Below are 20,195 nucleotides of genomic sequence, written 5' to 3' on the forward strand. Positions count from 1 at the left end.
CCGCTTTTACATAATATTGTGTTGTTTTGTTATTGTGTTTTGATAATCAATTTGCCTGAATTTAAAAAGAAAAAAAAATCACTAGCTAAAAAAAAAACGTTAACATTATGACCTTAGTTATCCTAGAAATCCCTGCCTGGAGTTTATATCTGGGGGTCTAACGCCGTAACAAACAAGAGGTAAGTGGTGTTAGACCCCGACAAAAATACAGAAATACAAAACAATATCTATCGTTATATGATTTCAAAAAAATATTGCAAACTCCAGTGAAACTATCCCAAGAATAACAAAACAACAATCGGCTGACCCAATGACCATTTGTCTAAATTTATTGTGCCCTCCCCCAATTAGTCCATAACAATTTCTAATTAAACCCTTTACTTGTATCTATTCCCCAGATCATGTTCCCGGATGCTAACGACGTGAATATAAAGCCAATCAAGCGCTCCCAGGTGACCATTACGGGCTCAATAAACGGCGTCTACCTGGCCAGGCAGCAATTAATCGTAAGCATCGGTGTCCGTCCCCTGAGAAAGCAGCATCTAATAATTATTGCTCTCAATTACGCTCCTTGCAGGGTTGCCTCCCGATTGCCCTGATATTTGACTACCCGGAGAACACGGTCGACTCGGACGACATCGCCAAGCTGATGTATACGCACGACGTCTTCATTTCAGTCCGGCAAAAGTCCCGCCAGAGCACGCTTTGCATCGTCATCAAGGGCATCGAAAAGTTTATCGCCAACATTTACGAGGCCCGCTACCAGCTGCTCAAGTGTCAGGGCCCCCGAGTGGTTGCGGAAGTGCCCCGCTCGTACATGGCCCCCGGGGAGCAACCGAAGAGCTCCCAGAACGTATCACTGCTGTTGTCCGTGCCGTCACCGCAACCCTTCTCACCGCTTTCGCCCATCAATCCGATGCCGTTCAACTCCAACTGCTGGCCGGCGCCAACTCCACCACCGGAGTTTACCCTGAACCAACTGCGGGCGCAGTTCCAGAACATCCAGATGGCCGCCCAGAACAAGCTGCAGCACCCGTTGACGTTACCACCGGGACTGGAGAACTTCAACTCGGCAGGGTCACAGCAGCAGCAACAGCAGCAGAGAAGCAGTTCACACTTGCAGGTGCCGAATCTTCAGCAACAACTGCACCAGCTGTCGCTGAGTGGACGCGGAAATTCCGGTTCCAACGGTGGAGCACTGTCCGTTCCGTGCCAAAACACCAGTCAAAGCAGCGCTGGTGGAGATCATTCGAGCGGGTATCACAGCTTGAACTGCAGCAACAGTTCGCTGGATCAGCAACTGCCAGGTGGGATGAGATAGGTACAAGAGTAAACATTACAATTGATACAAATGTCCTCTGTAGGTTCCTCTGGATCGACTTCGACCTCGCTGATCAACAGTTCACCCAACACCAGCGGTGGCAGCGGTGTCGTCCTCAACCGAAGCCGTCACATGAGCTACACCGACAGTCCGCAGTTCCCGTCGACGACGAACTACGACGACCAGCGGACGCCGATGCCCAGCTCGCTGAACGATACGTTCGTGTTCAACTTTGACCCGCGCGTGGTCGCCGGCTACAAAGCGATCCACATGCCCGTCCAGCAGGGTGAGCTGCGCACTCCGACGCCCAGCTGGCAGGGACTGGGACTCAGCCAAACGTCTCCGGCGCCACTCGAAGCGTGTGACCTGAGCTGGGCCAACACCAGCAGTGGAAGTGGTGGCAGCGGTGGTGGCGCCGCCGGAAGTGACTCGCGTCTCAACCTGACGACCACGATGATCGACGTGACGCCGGTGCGCCAGCGGGAGCAGCTGTCGCAGTACAACGACGTCACGTCCATTCTGACCGGGCTGGGACTGGATCATTACATCAGTAAGAGGGACAGTTAAACGTAACAAGAAACAACTTTCAAATCAAATTCCCTCTTCAGAAAACTTCATCAATGGTGAAATCGACATGACGGTGTTCCAGACGCTCACCGACCAGGATCTGCTCAATCTGGACATTAAGCCGCTTGGGGCGCGCCGCAAGATTCTGATGGCCATCCACGATCTGTTCACGCGCCAGCACGGCAATCCGTTCGCGAACATGTCGCCGGCGTCGTCCTCGTCGTCAATGTCGCGCTTTTCCGGGTCGGCGGCACCGGGTGCCGAGCGGCGTACCTCCAGTGGTGGACAGTAGTAGGGGTGCGGGAGGGAAACATTGCATGGGTGGTGGTGGTGGTGGAGGAGAATGGTGAAGAGGAGTGGAGATTGGCCTGGAAGCGATGAAAAGATGGTAAGTTTTAAATTATTCTATTTCGTCATCATCAATTTAATATTTGATCAGAGCTTCATCTGTAGTTTATGGATTTTGATACCGGAAGCGAAGATAAACATTTCGAGAAAATTTTCAACAAATGACCTAGAATGGCAGGGAGTAATTAAAAAAGTTGCGTCTTTCAATTATAACTATTTTGGAACAAAAACATGTATAACGTCGTGATTCGAAATCTGGTCACTTAGTAGCATATCATTTTTGTTAAAACTGGTTAAAAATAGCACTAGTATCGAAAAGTAACATATTTCAAAATTAATATCATTTGAACGTTTAATTTACTCTACAAAAAATTCATTCAAAAGGCGTTTTTCGAAATTACCAAACATGTTGTAAGCACTCTTTGCTAAACTTGATTTTTTTCAGCACTCGTCGTATTTATGATAAATGTACGAACCGTGTTGAAAAAAATGTTGCATAAACTACTTTTAAAAGACTGGTGCACTGGGGTGGAATCTAGTTATATGGAAAAAATAAAAAAAAATGATAAATATCCAATCAGCAACACCTTTTTTGGTTTCCATTTCAACCTCCCAAAATTTGGGAGCGATTGGTTAAGCCCAAGATTGGCGCAAAGCGAATGAAATTTGTATGGAAATTACTATGGGAAACTTGCATTTCCACAATTTTGAAATTGCAAAATTTGTGTTTTATTATTTTATAAAATTAACACCGTCGAAGTATAGCCCTGAAAGTCCTGAACAACTCTCCCGAAGACAGTATGGTGCTAAAGTGCATCACAAAAAAGATACAGAGTTTTCAAAAGTAGTGTATTGAAATAATCAGTGAAACTCACATTTTCTGCCACCATTGCCGAAGGAACCATGATATACAAAATAAACACGATTGTTCTTATATTTTGATGAGCCTTACATAAAATCGTTATGAAGAAATGTTCAGAAGACATTATGTAGTTAAATTGCACTACAATTCCTCAAATATATTATAGTTTACGAAAATTTCCACTTGATCTGGCAGTGTTGGAAAAAGGTATGATTTTTACCGAGTATTCCGAAATAACTCTCTTGAAAGCTCTGTAAGTTTTGTTAGAAGCAAGTTAGTTGCACACTGTCTTTGAAAGAGTTGTTGAGGATATCAAGGGCTTTACTTCTACGGTGTTAGTTGCATAAAATAAGAAAACACGAGTTTTGAAATTTCAAAAATGTGAAAATGCAAGTTTTCCCATTGTAATTTCCATACAAATTTCATTCGCTTTACGCCGATCGTGGGCTTAACCAATCGCTCCCAAATTTTGGGAGGTTGTTTGGGACCCTAAAAGGGACCAAAAAAATGTGTTGCTGAAGAAACTAATTTTCGATTCCACCCTACTGGTGCACACCTTTGCCCCGTACAAGATAACGACGAAATGTTGGTGATAAATTTCCTGTTTTATTTTGTTTACTGAAATTTGAAATTAGTTAAACTTTACAAACTTGTAGTCTTTATTTAATTTATTCATTACAATACAATATATTTTATTACACCGACCAACTAAATTTCTGCGCAGACTCAACTCGAGGGGAACTTTGGGGTCCCCAGAATCACGTGCATTTTGAATCTTAAAAAAAAAAAATGTCTGGACCGAATGGTTTTCCTCCAAAGTTTGTATGGAGAATTAGTGCGGTTCGGTTCTCCTACATATTGCATGCAATTTTTGGGTTGTATGCAAGATAATTCGTCATACAATCTTTAGAGAAAAGCCATTTGGTCCAGACAAACTATTTTTTACAATTTTAAAGCGCACGCCCAAGTAACATTTTTTTTAAGTTTAAGGTTTTATGGTAGCATCTTGATTGCTTATAAGTATTATGTTGGCTTTCACAGCAACCAATAAGCATGAGCTGATTTAAAGGTTCAAAGAAGGGTTTATGCCTCGGACATAAAACCTCGTGGCGATGAAAGCCAAATGGCTTTCAGTAAGGTTTTATGAAAGTTTTAAGAGAGTCTTGAAAAACCGATGGCAATGTCATGCCTAGTGGTTTAATCTCATGCTTTTTGCCTTTCTTACTAAAGAAAGGTATAGGGTTTGCTTTTGGCTCCGACTCAAAATCAAGCTTCGTTATCAAATCATTTCTCGAGAAATATTCATTCGAAAAATCTGCAAAAAATCATGGACGATCGATTGGTCTATCTCCATTCTCCAACATCCGAATTTTGGGGATCAATTTACCGTAGAGCACGGAACGTCACGTCGTGTGTGGTAAAAAAGTGCTCAATTTTGTGGTAGTGGGTTTCTCAGAGCCCACATTATGGATTTAAGCTCTTTTGGGCGCATTTAAAAGGGGATGTGCTGAACCTGAACCAATTCCATACCAAATTTGAATTTATCCATTTTTTAGGGGACTCGGAGTATGTTTTCAACTGATCAGGTGGTTTTCAAATGAAAATTTGGTCTAAAATTGTTGTATTGAAATCGTTAATTTATCTGAAAAATTGCCTTTTTAAAGCCCTACATCTTCCCAAATTTTCATCCATGTCGTTAATGTGGTTCTTGATTTACAAATGTTGGACTTATTTACTGTGAGGGGAAAAACCCCCTAAAAAAGTAAAAGCCAATTTTTCACCGAATTCCAAAACTGTTCCTTAGGCATTTTATCTAATTTTTTTTTCTCGATATCATAATCTAGACCATAATCGAGGTTCTGAAACAAATTTGACCTCATTCGGATTTACCGTTCAGATTTTAGAAAATTTCCATTTTAAGAATTATTTTTGATGAAGCGAGTTGATTTTCTTAACTCTATCTCCCTCACATTTATCGATAAAATTTTAACCGCAGCTGAAATTAAGCAACCAACTCATCGCCATTTGTGCAAACCATCTCCATTATATCATTTGTTAAAAGAATTTTTATTTTTATTACGGCTTTGAGGAGGTTTTTCGGATTTAATTTTGATGCCTTGAACTCCTATGCAGGTTATAATTAGGCCGTAACAACCTTTTGCGGAGGTCCTTTTGGGTATTAACAGAGGTTTATCGGGGTTCTGGTGGAGGCTATTACGACTTAGTGGTTTTAATGTTGGTTTTGGCTGATAGGTTTTATAGCGGTTGTGACAGCTTAAAATGATACTTGGGAGTGATTCTGGGAACCTCAAACTTTATGCTTCCCTGCGAGTTGAGCCTGCGCAGTCATTTTTGTCAGTTTTTGTAGGTCAGTGTTATCCCAATGACGTATTTTTTACAATTATCCTAAATAACATACAATCAGATTACTTTAAAAAAAATTTAGGGTCATATTTTAGATCAGTGCCAAATTATTGATATAAAATAAAAATTTCAAGATTTTCTGAAGTGATATTTCGACGCATTCTTTGGATAATCGAGCACGGACTGTTATAATGGTTAAGTCAATATTTCTTTTTCTAATTACTTTAATTTTGGCTTGAATTCCGCCTGCTATTGAATTTAATTCAACATTTCTTGAATCGTTTCAGGTGCCAAACGGATCACGATTATAACCAAAAACAAACAGCTGTAGATCGGCTGCAATTGCACCGCCATCGTCGTCGAGGGAGGAAATGGAAAATAATTAAACTTTGTTTTAATTTGTCGCGCTTCGTCATCGTCGTCCTTGCAGCTGGCCTGAGGGGCGCATCGTTCAAGAGATTGGCACCCGACTTGAGCGCACTAATTGCTTATCGATTCGGTGGCCAATGCCAGGGGGCCAGAGAGTGAAGCCATTTTCCCTGGCGAAACCGAGAAAAAAAGGTTTCCTCGGACGATTTCTTGGCCATGTTTGTGCGCTGAGCCGGAAAAGATTGCACCAAAAATGGCAATCCCAAAGAGGGGTAGAAATATTTTTAATTAAATGCAGCAGCTTCCGGTATGAGGCACTTTAATTGAAACGCTGGCGACCGACGACACGATGGCTGGCCTTAGTTAGAAATTGTATTTATTTTTCCCTCCACTTTCCCAAAAACGCCCCAATCTCTGCGCTTTTCGCCACATTTAATTAACACTTACGTACACATTTTCACACATACAGACACAAACACACATTCTGCACTCAATTCCAATTGCATGCGTTTCATAGAGATATCCATTTTTTTATTAAAGCCAACCAGTAATAGAGAAAATATAATCCTTTCCTTATTCCCATCACTTTCCACACACAAAAAAATGCCAACATTATTAGTTTGCAGTGGTCTCAACGTGTTAAGCCAGCTCGCTAAGCTACAAGTCTAGGTTCTGCAAACTCAAATTGTACCATTCTGGAAGAGTTTCTTAGTTGCAGGCAAGCTAGGAAGAAAACTGTGCAAAAACAAGGCAAGAAGAAAGCAAAAAGGAAGCAATCATTCATTTATCCAACATTCCCTAATTGTAAGCATTGAAGAAATATTTTAATTAAATTTGCATGTTCAATCATTCATTCAGCACTTAACCAGCGAAGCGTATTTATTGATTTTGGTCCAAATCCAGTTTGTTACCTATTATCGGTTTACTCCTTGAGCAATTAAAAAATTATTTGCAGGCATGTTATTTACCCACTATGACAAGGTTGTTCTTTAAGTTGGTTCGGGAACGGAAAGTTTACAAATTAACGGTTAAATTTAAGCATATGCAAATAGGTGTGAAAGCTTAGGCTTAACGATACACATTCAAATCGATAGTAAATAATGTTTCGCCTTAAAAATGCATCGGTTAAAAATATATAGAACGATAGAAATTATGTTTAGGCAAATCATTAAAACATTTGAAAGAATCAATCCGGCGGGTTTATGGCTATTCGGAGAACTAGAGCAATGTAAGAATCTGCTTTTTTTTTCTTTTGAGTTTTCGAAAGAGAATATCATGTGATGATCCAATACCCGATGGCCAGCAGCGAAATTATAGGAAAGTATAATTTCGCATCTTATTGAAAATAGACGTTGAATGCAATCGACTGAGTTTTTAATTTTGAAAATTGATACCAAGTACAACCCAAAACTTCCGTCTGAAATAAAAAAAAAAAAACAAATAAATTGACAAGGTTACAAACTTTTTACATGTTGTTCGATCATTTATTTAAGAAAACGACCAATCACACGAATAGCCAATAGTTAGGGTAGAGTGGGGAGACTTGATCCCCGGGAACACTTGATCCCAAGCCTGTATCTCGTCAGCACGTGGGTTAAAAAAATTGCTTTGTTCTAGAAAGTTGTGCGAAATTGACTAAAACTCATTGTAAGAAAACAAAGAAAAAACTTAAAAAAAAAATGTTTAGATTGTGTTACACACATTTTTTTCAAAAGTGCTGCATAAAACCTCCAAGAGATCTTTTATCTATGTTTTGATATGTATAGAAAACACTCAAAATTTATTCAGAAAAATATTTTTTATGCTCGAATTGTTTGAAAAACTTATCAAGTTTAAACCCCATTAGCATTTGACGTTAAATTTATCGTCATACAATTTTTACAATCAATTGTTTATAAAAGTACGTTTAGGGGACCCTGCATTTTTACAGTCACTGGAATCAGCCTCAAGCTTAATTAATTGGGCTGGGTTTTCGGTCATAGTTGTACATAACTTATTGCAGTTTGAACCATTTTTCAAATGTTTTGTAAATAAAAATTACCATTTTTTGTAAACATGCTCAATTTTGATCGAAAAAAATATTTTCAAATATTTTACATACTAAACTTGTTATATTTTGAACACAAACTTACAGGCTTTATGTGTAATTGCTGTTACTTATAAAAAAAAAGGTTGGATGAATAAGAAACATTTTGCTTAAGATTTCTTCAAAATTTGGAAAGGGGGATCAAGTTACCCCTCACATTTTGTAAATGCCGGTTTAAAATATTTTTTAAGACGCTTGGCATAATTCAACGAGTTCATCTGATGAAATACCCTTACCATTTTAACATAATTGAATGTTTAAGCTTTCAATTGATGCAAAAACTTCAAAGTTTTGTGAGAAATTGACAGAGTTATGTGCGATACAAGAAAAGGGGATCAAGTCTTCCCACTCTCCCCTATGCGAAGTGACTGTGGCAAACTTTAAACGCAAGAAATATGTCTTCGCAATGAACATGCTGACAAGTCACATTTATTTATGAAGTCTCCGGAGGGCCTGCATTGCACAGAAACAAAAAAAATGTTCCGGGAAGCACTCCATTAGAGATGGCAAATTTCATTGAAAAATCGTAAGTTTATGAGCCTTGTTGAACAGCAGCTTTTGAAAGAATTTAAAAAAGGAAAAATCGTGCTGATATCAATCTACTCTCCATAATTTTACTTGTCTGACATCCCTTCTGGTGCATTCGTTCGACAAAAGAGACCACATGTGGCTCTTTTCTCAACAAGCATAAGAACTCACATAACTTTGCAGAATCAAAAGAGTAAGAAAAAAAAAACTGGATCTCCAGCTCGTGGGAACGACTTTACAAGGGACAATTTCAGGGTTCCCTGGAGGCGGGCAAAAGGTGAGATTCTGAAAAATGGAATAGAAATGGTGACTGTCGTGATGAAAAATGACGACATTATGCTACCAGTCTCATTCATTCAGTCTAGGGGTTTTCCTTGAGAAGGTGAATGAAAATTTTGAAAAAAAAAAAATAATCTTTTGCAGGAAGAAGACCTGCGTTTTTGAAATTATCAAACCAACAGAATTTTTACAAAATTTAATTTGAAAAAAATATTGAGGTAATTAAATAACGTGCAGTTAAGGGTTACCAGTCACACTCTGGTGAACCCGGCAATCTCACTGTGCGAGTGCAATATGGCAAAGGGCACGCCAAATAAATGGGAAATAAAGCTAAGAATGTCTTCCAGATCCAAGAGCATGGTAATTTTGGCTCCTTCGTGTGGCTCGACGGATTTTTCATCCTGCGCTCTGGATGTTTTCATATTCAAACACTCCATTATTCAGATTTTACAATTTTCTCTGTTTCTTTTCAGTCTTTAAGGTGAAGCACGAGAGTGGCGTGCGGCTAAAAATTGAAAATGCTTCGAAGTGCTCTGTGTGTGTGCGTGCGCGAGCGCGCACGACGGCCCTACCAAGAGAATGCTAAAAACAGGAAAGTAGATTTGCGTCGCGTCGCTCTGCGGCCCCTGCGTCGTTGCGCTGATGGGTGTTAGGGAATATTTGGCTAAGATGTGCAACGGTCAATGTTGAACAGGGGTCATTCATAAAATAAGTCTAATGTCTTTACAGCAGGGTAGCCTCCTCGGGAAAACAGGGAAACCAGAGGAGAAATCGAGAATTTGATATTACCGGGAGAAAATATTAGTTGAAGTAAGTTGAAAAGTCATTGAAGCTAAAAGGATGACACTAGTGATTGGTACTAGCAGGAGTGGCCGACAGCTATAAGTCAACTTCGTTTTTTAGATTAAAATTAGTCAAACTTCTTATAAATGAACTCAATATGTTTTTCTTCACTGTAAGAAAATTCTAGTTATTATTTATGTGTAATTCACGTTCACTATTTTCCTGATGACACCGTGAGTGACTTTGGCGATCGTTCACGCTCCATGCAAACAATATTATTTTTGTGAAGGAGGGGTAGGGGGTTTGAAATTTCCAAAATAATTGCCCACGTGGTTTATAGATGGTCCGAATAAGAGCCGGATTATTTTCATCGCATTGCTGATAACTCATCAGGATCAACTCGGATCTTATTGCACCCTTCGACAAAGAATTTCCTACAAGTATCATACTTAGGCGAGACCAGCTCTACCTACCAGCAAAATCTTGAAGCGATGTTTTCCCCATACATTTTTGCAATTACTGATAGATAATGATCAATAAAGCCATGAGAACCAAATTGCATATTTTTTACAAATAATCAGAAATAAGTTTTGTTTTTATTTTAAGATAGTCTGGAATAATAAGTACTTCTTCCAAGTTGACAATATAATCAAGATTGATCATGACTTCTATTGGCAAAAAATCACTTTTATACAAAAAATCACTTTTAGGTGGACACAACACAAAAACAATAATTGAATTTTTGTTGGTTTTAAATTTCATTCTTCATCTGAAAAATAAGTTAAAAAAATGTTACTATATTTTACATATTTCCATAATAATAAGGAATTGGGAAAAAATCGCAGTACTTCTAAATTATTTTGCACCATCTTATGTATAACTCAAAAGATGACATTTTCAGTGATAAAAAGCCTAAAAATGACAATTTATATCTTGAGTCTGCAAAAAACAATATCTGGAGATGAAAAATCTCAAAATTTATGAATTTATTTATTTGAAAAGTATTTTGATACTCAGGCCAGTTTAAGAACATTTTAATTTGATGTAAAGATTGTCCATGTAATTTTTATTTCGACTTCATAGTATTTTTTTTATTTGGCTAAAATTTTGTCTTTGAGTAGTTCTCTACGATTTCGCAAATTTTTCACGATTTTCAAATTTTCAACTTTGTCTATCATTCCCTTTATCAAAAGTAGCCATTTTTCATAAAAAGTTCTATAGTAAAAGTCTACATATGCTGTATCTTTTTTTAGGGGCAAGCTAGCACCATACTCTCTTCGGGAAAGTTTTAAAGCACTTCTGGAGTAACCAAATACGATAATATAAATATAAAATAAAAATATAAAAAAAAGTTTTCCCATACAAATTCCCATAGAAAATTGAACCGCGTAGCTCAGAATGAGGACTAAACTAATCGATACCAAACTTTGGGGAGTTGTTTAGTACCAAAAAAGGAACTGAAAAATTGCTGTGCTCACTTAATTTGGACAACTTTATATGTTTTCTATACAACCATATTTCACCCTAATGGGTATACATTTTTGATTTCTTTCGTTTTTATCATTTAAAAAATACTTGTTGAAAGAAAAGGATATCTAAAACTAAATGGTTTTGAAAGACTGAGATTATTTTTACAATTTTCATTTTAGGATTTTGCAAACTTTGTGAAATTCTTTAAATTTTATTTCTTCTAAAAAAATTCTTCTATTTTTTTTCTTTCAATAAAAATAAATTAAAATTTTTAAAATAAAGCATTGATTTTGAAAAGGTAATAAATATATAAAAAAAAATTGCATTGGGTTCGTATAAGTCCAAGGAAGGTTCTTACGCCAAAAAATTACAACTTTGGCCACTCTGGAACCGATTCCGGGAAATCTGCAGATTGTATGGGAAAAGTTACGCAAAATCAAATTTTGATCACAGGAGGCTGAATAAGAAAAAAAAGTTAAAAACGTAAACAAACGAAAAAAGGAAGAACGAAGTTTATCGGGTAAGGCTTGTTTTAGATAAAATTTCTTATTCCATAGTTTAGACCATAGGATCATATGACCATAGGACCGATAGAAACTAATTGTTCAATTTACAAAGCTTAGAAATTTCCTCAACAAATTGTATGTTTTCTCGATTGCAAATTAGATTTTGCTTTGAAAAATTAGTATTTGTATTTTTTGTTCAGATTTCGATATTCCCAAAAAAAAACTCGATTTTTTTAAATCATGTCTCCTAAACAAGATTTTGTTAAGTACTTTAGTGAAATTTTGATATGGTCCATAAACCACGTTGACACTTTTTTGTAAATCTCAACCTCCCCCCACCCCCTTTGTGGACGATTGTCCTTTCAAAAAATCTTTTTTGTATCGAGTGTGGACAATCGCCATACACCCCGCCACTAAGTGTTCACGTTGTTTATGGATGGTCCCCAAAGTGCACAATTTTTAGGTAACTTTTTTGAAAATAGTCTCAGTCATTCATTCTTTAAAATTAGTACCCATGTTTGCCCACTTTTGAAAAAAAATATTTTTGAAAAGGTGGGAAAATTCTCAATATTTTGCTTTTTTGAACTTTGTTGATACGACCCTTAGGCTTCATCCATAAAGTACGTAACGATAAAATCGGCCACGCTTCCTATACCTATAACATGCAATGTCACACTTGCTAGTGATAAAAAGAGAAATTAAAAATCAACAAAAAATGTTTTACCGTGTATAATTTTTATTCACTGTAGTCCTTATCCATACCTACAACTTTGCCAAAGGCACCAAATCGATCAAAAAGGTCGTTCAAAAGATACATAATTTTCATACATCATTTTTGTATGGACAGCTGTCAAATTTGTATGGAAAATTATACGGAAAAACTAATGATTATGAATACAAAGAGACGAGTTGTTCCTTTCGTCTCTTTGTATTCATAGTAATGCAATCTGCTAAAACGCTCAACCAAACCACACACAGAAAAAAATATGTGAATTTACTCGAAACGGAAAAAATGAATCACATGTAAACTCAGTTGATGTAAACTTGAGATTCGACGTAAACGGTTGAATCAAACGTAAAATCATGTTTTTACGTATAATTTGTCGCAAATTTACATCAAATTGCATTTAAATTTAAATGTTTAATGACGTGCAAAAGTGTTACATCATAAATGATGTAACATTCGGAAATATTTTTTTGTGTGCAAACTAATAATGCAAAATGGCTTCTCTGGGCATACCGAAGGCACCTAAAAAGTTTTAGCCGGATTAAAAAATACAAAAAATAAAATTAGAAAACGACCGATTTCGCAGAGAATTGCTCATTTCGTCGCCATCGTGCTAACTTGTCGTACGTGTATTTTGGGCCAAATTGAGTTAAGAACGCCATTTTGTGCAGCTCACAATGCCTCACCTTTTGACCTTCACAGATCCCCAAAATTCGATTTCAATCCTGAGATATTCAACAAAAACCGAAAAAACTCCGTGCATGTTTGTCACTTTACATATGAAAGTAGTTTCAATCTTGTCGTGCTATCTTGTCACTCTATGAAAATTGATGTAAGTGCGACAAAAGGCCAAAGGGATTTCAGGCCAGGAAAGTCAGGATGCGTTTGTCGCACGTACAAGCTAGACTACCGTAAACATTTGTAATTATAACTCGGAACTCCAGCAACCAACTTCAACCAAACTTTGGGACAATGCACAGAATGGTCAGCCAAACAAAACGTGTTTGTTATTGTTTATATTGCGTGCTCTCGTTTTTGTATATTCAAGGTCAAACATTAAAATGCGTTTTTCTCGGAACGTTAAAATGGCGGGTGCGACATGATAGCACGACGACGTCGATTTGCGAATTCAAAGAGAACCACAACATTGTCATAAGAAGCAATTTAGCATCATACGTTTTTTTCACATAAGCCTCAATACAATTTTGCGGCGAAGTCATATAAAGTGGGTACGTAAATATATGAAAATTTGTATCTTGAGATGGACCAACTCATACAGAAGTTGCCCTGACCCCTCTTCGATTTGCGTGAAACATTGTCCTAAGGGTTTTTTTTTCCTGATCACGAATCCTAGGTCCGTTTTTGATATCTCGTGACGGAGGGGCGGTACAACCCCTTCAATTTTTGAAAATGCGAAAAAATACATGTTTTTCAATAATTTGCAGCCTGAAAAGGTGATGAGATGGAAATTTGGTGTCATTGTGACTTTTATGTAAAATTGGGGCGTATTTGATGGCGTACTCAGAATTCCGAAAAAGGCCAATCCATTCTTCGTAACTCAACTGTAAATTTTTTTGAACACGTCATTTTAAGGAAAATTTAATGTTCTTTTCGAATCTACATTAACCCACAACAGTCATTTTTTCATTTAGAGCAAAAAATTTCATTTTATAATTTCGTGTTTTTGTAACTTTCAAATGTTATTTTTTAGAGTGTTACATTGTGTTACAAAACTGTAGAGCAAGCAATTACAAAAAAAAAAAATTTTTAAAAACATAAGGAGTTTTCTTGTGATCATCACGAGTTATCGTGATTTTACGAAAAAAAAAGTTTTGGAAATGTTCGAAAATCTAGTGAACTACCATCGGATGATTTTTTTTGTAAAAATGTGTAATGTTACATCAGGAACTGGTAAATTTTTCACACGGTTATGTTGAATTTAATTTTTTTTAACTTATTACTAAACACTCCAACACGTAAGCCTCCAAAAAAGTCGGAACGGAAACTTCAACTCGTTGGATCTCGGCCATTGCTCAACCAATTGATACGATTCTTTTTCCAGAAAATTCTTTGTATGTCTAGATGAGTTCCAACTTGTTTTTAATCTCTACAAAACAGTTGGAGCGATGCTTTCGTTGCAGAAATTACAGATTTGTTCGAATCGAGTTCAACAAAATTTTGAAAATGGTTTTTTTAATTTGGTGATTTTTATGTAGTCAAACTCCGATTTTTTTTTTAAATCAAGAAAGGTTAACTCGGTTCATTTTGCACCTCTCGACAGAGTTGTAGGAAATTGAATTTCAATCACCCATAAAAGAAAGCTGAGAGAACAGCCCTACCAAAATCTAATGGTAGAATAAACCGTTCGTTCAATGCAATAGTTCATCCCATTTGGTGGATTATATTGGCAAATGACCATCTCATATTCATCGAACCTTTGTAGCTGATGTTGCAAAGGCGCGAAAATGAACTCATAAGAATAATACTCTCGCCAATCTTAGGATTTATTCGCTGTGTCCCTTCACAGAACCTTTGTACTACCAGATCGTTATCCTTGTAGAGGAATGGCGTTTTTATTTTTAGACCACGTTTCCCATATTTCCTCAAACCAACTACTTTATCGTCTTCATTTTGCTGGGCGAGATATGGCACCGTCGATTTTTAGACGATGACTCCAGCATTTTTTCTCTTTTGCACTTCGATGTATTGCCATCTCACTATAGAGTTATCCGTCTGCGCGGAAATGGTCATTTATGAGCCTAATAACTTTTAAGCAAAATATCATAAAAATATGGAAAGTTTTTTTAAGTTTAACGAAGAACTTCAAATTGCCTTAGCGTTCTCGATTGCGAGATCCCTACTCGAAACTAGGTGTCCGAAGGCTTGATTGTTGAGGCAATTGCAAACCTCTTTTTACACCTTAGCTTCCATCCACCCCGGGATTCGAACTGACGACCTTAGTATTGTGAGTCCAAATGCCTACCAGCGACTCCACCGAGGCAGGACCCAGGGAGACGACTTCTACACCTGGACTGAGCTAACGACCTAACCTCTAAGTTAGAGCTGGCCAACATTTACTTCCCGTCCGACGGAAGGCGTGATCACACAAATCTCGTCTCAAAAAATGCCACCGGGACCTTCTAGGATCGAACCCAGGCTGACTGGGTGAGAGGCTACCACGCTTACCCCTACACTGCGGGTCCCGGCATAACGAAGATCATACACACATTAACAAAATCATGGTAATATTACATATGGGAAGGGATACATCTTTTATGTCAGAAAAAAATGTGTAAATTTACCTCTGAAAATGTGCATTGTTTCCGAATGGCTGGTGAAATTTCACTTTTTCAGTCAAAATTGAGGTAAAATTTAATAATAATAGAAGTAATATTCAACCTTCCAAATTTACACAAGGTTTTATTGTGTAGTTCCAAGAATTGGTAAGAATCGGACAGTTATTGCACATTCCACATGTAAAAAACTGAAACAATTGCTTTTCTCTATAAATTTTGAAGAATTTTCCCATATAAACTTCAAGCGATTAGAGGGAGGGGTTCCCATGGTCAGGATGAGCTCAAATCTGTAATCTAGTCTAGCGATCTTTGATTTCAAGAGGAAGCCCGGATTTCGACCACCCTAGTGTACAAGAATCACAAAGTTGGGTTAGAATTGCGCTACCTGCAGGCAAAATCCTGAAGCGAGGTTTTTTCCCAAACATTTTCTCAATTTTTTATTTACAAACATCAACTCTCAACAGCGACCCCTAAAAATCTTAAAACTGTTTTATTTTTGCTAAAGAATTGGAATAAGGGAGTGTCCTCAGAAAAATAAAACACTTTGGATTATCAAATCACAAAATATTTTTGTTTCGTTATTTTATAATGGATTTTTGAACTCAAATATGACCCCAAAAATGTGAATTATGATTTCAGTAACGAAATGTAAAAAAAATAATGCAAAAGCTTTAGGAGATGGATAATTAACAAATGTTGATAAATCAGAAAGAAAATATTGCTAAAAATGGGAGTTGCAATAATCAGAGGTAGATTAAATTGTGTATTACCAAAAACATGATGAGATTTTTAAAAAGAGTAAATACATCTTTTGTGTGATTTGTGCCATATAAATAAGAATGAAAATGGTGTAAGAGATTCAGATTGTCGACGCTCTGCATAAGTTAAAGAGATTAGCTGTGAGCAAGTTCAGAACAAAATATTTCTAAGCGGGATTGATTTGCGAACATTTTCACGATAGGACTCATCCAGAACATTCGTTAGGTGGGACAAACAAACAGACAAGCTTGCCGTAAATTATATATTTTTTGGAGCAAAACAGTCAGTCCCCGGCAAAAAAGATATGCGTCGCACCTCGCGACGCCCGAGACGCCATTTGATTTTGCCGGGGCCGATTTTTCGAAAAAATGTTAAACTTTGAAGGTCCGTACCGAGCTCCAAGGTGCTCCAAACTTCAATGTTATATACCGCAAACCAGGGTGACTTTGATAGGATTTCAATTTGTTTTTAGAATATTTTCCAACAGATAAGATTTTTCTCAAGATTATTATTTTTAAAACATGTACTGGGGTAGGCCACACAAAGTCCATGCACTATTTTGGAAAAAAGTTTTTTCAATAGTGTTTAGAAAAATAGTTACGTTAAAAATTCTTAGTTTAAATTCCGGGGTGACTTTGATAGTCATAGTTTTTCTTGTTAAAATCATATTTAAGATGTTCAAACTTTATTTGTACGTTAAATGTACCATCACTAAAGTAGCTGATATAGTTTGTAAGAAAAAAAAATCAATGTTTATGTTAAGTTAACTAAGTTTATAAGGTTTTTAACAAAATACATATAAATTTTAGGTAAAATTGTTAAAAAGTCGAAATTTCGCCTGAAATTTGTTAAAACTAGTTTTGTTAGTAAAATTATAGATTTATATTGCATTTTATACTGAATTCGAAGCACGAATCACAAGTTTTCACATTTTACATGAAATTTGTTCAACTGAAATTGCCTATAAATTTGGAGATTTTTTTTAATTGTGTTTCAAAAACACATATTATTTATTATTTACAAACTTATTTAACCTTCTCCTAGTGGAAAACTGTCCAAAGAATCCGAAAATGCATTCAGTTTTCCGATTAAAAATCATGTTCATTGAGAAAATCATGACACTTCGAGAAGTTTAAAATAATGACTTCCATCAACATTTTCTTAACTATAGTTAACTAACTTTATAATCCTTTCAAAAATTTATGAAAAGTTCTTCTTGAGGTACTTCGAACACTTCTCTACCACGGTCAGTATGTTTCTGAACCATTCCTTAGGGAGGGACCATCCATAAACCACGTGGACACTTTTTTGGGAATCTGTTACCCCCCCCCCCCCCCTCGTGGACAATTGTCCATACAAAAAAAAACTTTTTTGTATGGATCGTGGACAATCGCCATACCCCCCCCCCCCCCTAAAGTGTCCACGTGGTTTATGGATGGTCCCTTACGTATTTTAATTGTACTCCTAATTTTACGGGAAAATCGCAAACCTATCAAAGTCACCCCGGCTATCAAAGTTACCCCGTTTTACGGTATACCAAAAGATGCGCAGGGATCCGACCTACACGCCAGTGATGTTTTTGATAAACGCATTTGTGGCCAAAGTGCCTCAAAAATAGACATAGCGCCAGCTCCTGTTACGTCCAATCAAGCTCATATTTGGGATTTGGGCTAAGTATGCCCACCGGAACGAAGCCCTGAATGGCCGCCAAAAAGTCATTTTTGTTACATCCTATTACCTACACACGCAAAATTACTCTACTGTATTTTGTTTAGTATTCCTGTTATACAATTACTATCTTCTTGATTTTGCTTTCAACCTCGTCATAAGATTTTTTTTTACTAAAAGAGTTTTTATGTGTTCCACTAATAATTAACAAAACAAACGTTGGGTATTTTTCATATACCCTAAATGGGATACATTTGGTATGAGACGCAATCATTTAGAAATTTATAAAATAAATAAAGATCCCTAATGTTGTCGGGACCGTGGTGTTGGAGTAAGCGTGGTTGCCTCTCACCCAATCGGCCTGGGTTCGATCCCAGAAGGTCCCGGTGGCATTTTTCGAGACGAGATTTGTCTGATCACGCCTTCCGTCGGACGGGAAGTAAATGTTGGCCCCTAACCTAAAGGTTAGGTCGTTAGCTCAGTCCAGGTGTAGGAGTCGTCTCCCTGGGTCCTGTCTCGGTGGAGTCGCTGGTAGGCAGTTGGACTCACAATCCAAAGGTCGTCAGTTCGAATACGGGGTGGATGGAAGCTAAGGTGTAATGTTATGAGAGAGAGATTCCCATGTCGAACAAGCTCGTCATACAATATGGTATTGTAAAGCGTTCATTTTTAACAACTTTTAGAATATTGAAAAATTCCCAAAAATAATGGTAAAACACTTTGAAGCACTTTGAAAAAATATCTCTGATAAAATCGTTTTTGTACTAAAACATCTCAAACTTATTTATTTATTATTCCAATGATGATAGTTGGTGAAAAATAATTATTGAAGAAGTTTCTGCTAAATCTCAAAAAGTTTTGATGCCTTATTTTACAAATTATAGTAAAAAACATTGAAAATATGGTAATTTTGGAAACAACTCGGAACTGCTAAGAGCCGTTTTGCCGAGCATTTTTCTAAAAAAAAGCGGTGGGCGCTCTAAAATTCTTTGTGTAAATATGGGTATCCGGCGCCGTCACTCCGTGCCATATTTTCATACACTTAGGAGCCCAGGGTGGCGAAGTCCTTGTAGATAAAAGTACCTAGTCTTCATGCAATTTTGGCCGCTGTCCTTATACGAATCTCATGTGAAAACTTAAAAATTGAAAATCTCTTGATTTTTTTTTTTGTTGAATTGACATGTATTTCCGTCGCGTACTTGATGTTGGCACATCACTATTATTTCAAGTGATGAATAGTTTATTCAGAAGAGAGCAAACAAGTTACTATCACAAACTTTGCAAAATATTTTTAATGTAGTTAGAATTGCAAATTGTATGGAAGAGCTAAATCATAAAAAATGCCAAGAGAACAAATTCCCCCCCAGGTCCAATAATTATTTTCTACCTGACTCTGAATGCTGGATTGTTCTAACAATTTTCTAAAACTTTGCTGAAGGCATCCAATCAATCTGAAAATTTCTTTTCAAGATTTTTGATTTTCAAATTTTTACATGAAATTCAAGACAACGACCAAAATTGAATGAAAACTTGTAGGGGCAATCCAAACATGCAAAAAAAAGAACTTTGGTCATTGAGAAGGCTCGAAATTTTTATTAGCTAAATATATAATACATAGGTGAAATTCATTTCTGACTTTCGGAGAGGATTGCTAATAACTTATAGGCAAAAAGACCAATAATTTTTTTTTTTGAAAAAATGCTCGGCAAATCGGCTCCGAGTAGTTCCGAGTTGTTTCCAAAATTACCATATTTTCAATGTTTTTTTCTATAATTTGTAAAATAAGACATCAAAAATTTTTTAGATTTAGCAGAATTTTCTTCAATAATTATTTTTCACCAACTATCATTATTGGAATGATAAATAAATAAGTTTAAAGATGTTTTAGAACAAAAAACGATTTTATCAGAGATATTTTGTCTAAAGTGCTGTAACTTTTTGCCATTATTTTTGGGATTTTTAAATGTTCTAAAAGTTGTTCAAAAAGATAAATTACACAACTTTGTCGAAGAGACCAAAGCTCTACGACCCTCTTGTAAAAAGTTAGTTTTCAGCGCCACCTATGCGGTGAAGTTCGGAACTAAAAATTGGTGCCAAAAGATGCGCACTACTAATACGAGCAACTTTGCCAAAGACACCAAAATTCCCAAAAATATTCCCGAGAAGATATTCATTTATTGCGTAAAATTTCGATTATTCCCCTCTGTGCCCCGTGTGTAGAAAAACGATGGTGCAGCAGCGAACGAGAAACAATGACAAAGC

The 20,195-nt window shown here is 36.8% G+C and overlaps 1 protein-coding gene across 2 annotated transcripts in view; it reads left to right on the forward strand.

Annotated features, from left to right (window-relative positions):
- The window catches only part of LOC120430151 (protein bicaudal C-like), a 27,762-nt gene extending 20,720 nt beyond the window's left edge, over positions 1-7,042 (forward strand). The window contains exons 6-10 of one of the 2 annotated variants that reach the window (XM_052708330.1): positions 399-506; positions 578-1,307; positions 1,365-1,871; positions 1,930-2,276; positions 5,750-7,040. In XM_052708330.1, coding sequence (XP_052564290.1) covers positions 399-506; positions 578-1,307; positions 1,365-1,871; positions 1,930-2,180 — 1,596 coding nt within the window. In that variant the 3' untranslated portion in view covers positions 2,181-2,276; positions 5,750-7,040. Of the gene's footprint in view, positions 1-398; positions 507-577; positions 1,308-1,364; positions 1,872-1,929; positions 2,277-5,749 lie in introns of both variants that reach the window. The other variant, XM_052708331.1, reaches the window with a different exon arrangement.
- The last annotated feature ends 13,153 nt before the right edge of the window (positions 7,043-20,195 follow it).

Source organism: Culex pipiens, chromosome 2, assembly GCF_016801865.2.
Source record: "Culex pipiens pallens isolate TS chromosome 2, TS_CPP_V2, whole genome shotgun sequence".
Lineage (NCBI taxonomy): Eukaryota > Metazoa > Arthropoda > Insecta > Diptera > Culicidae > Culex > Culex pipiens.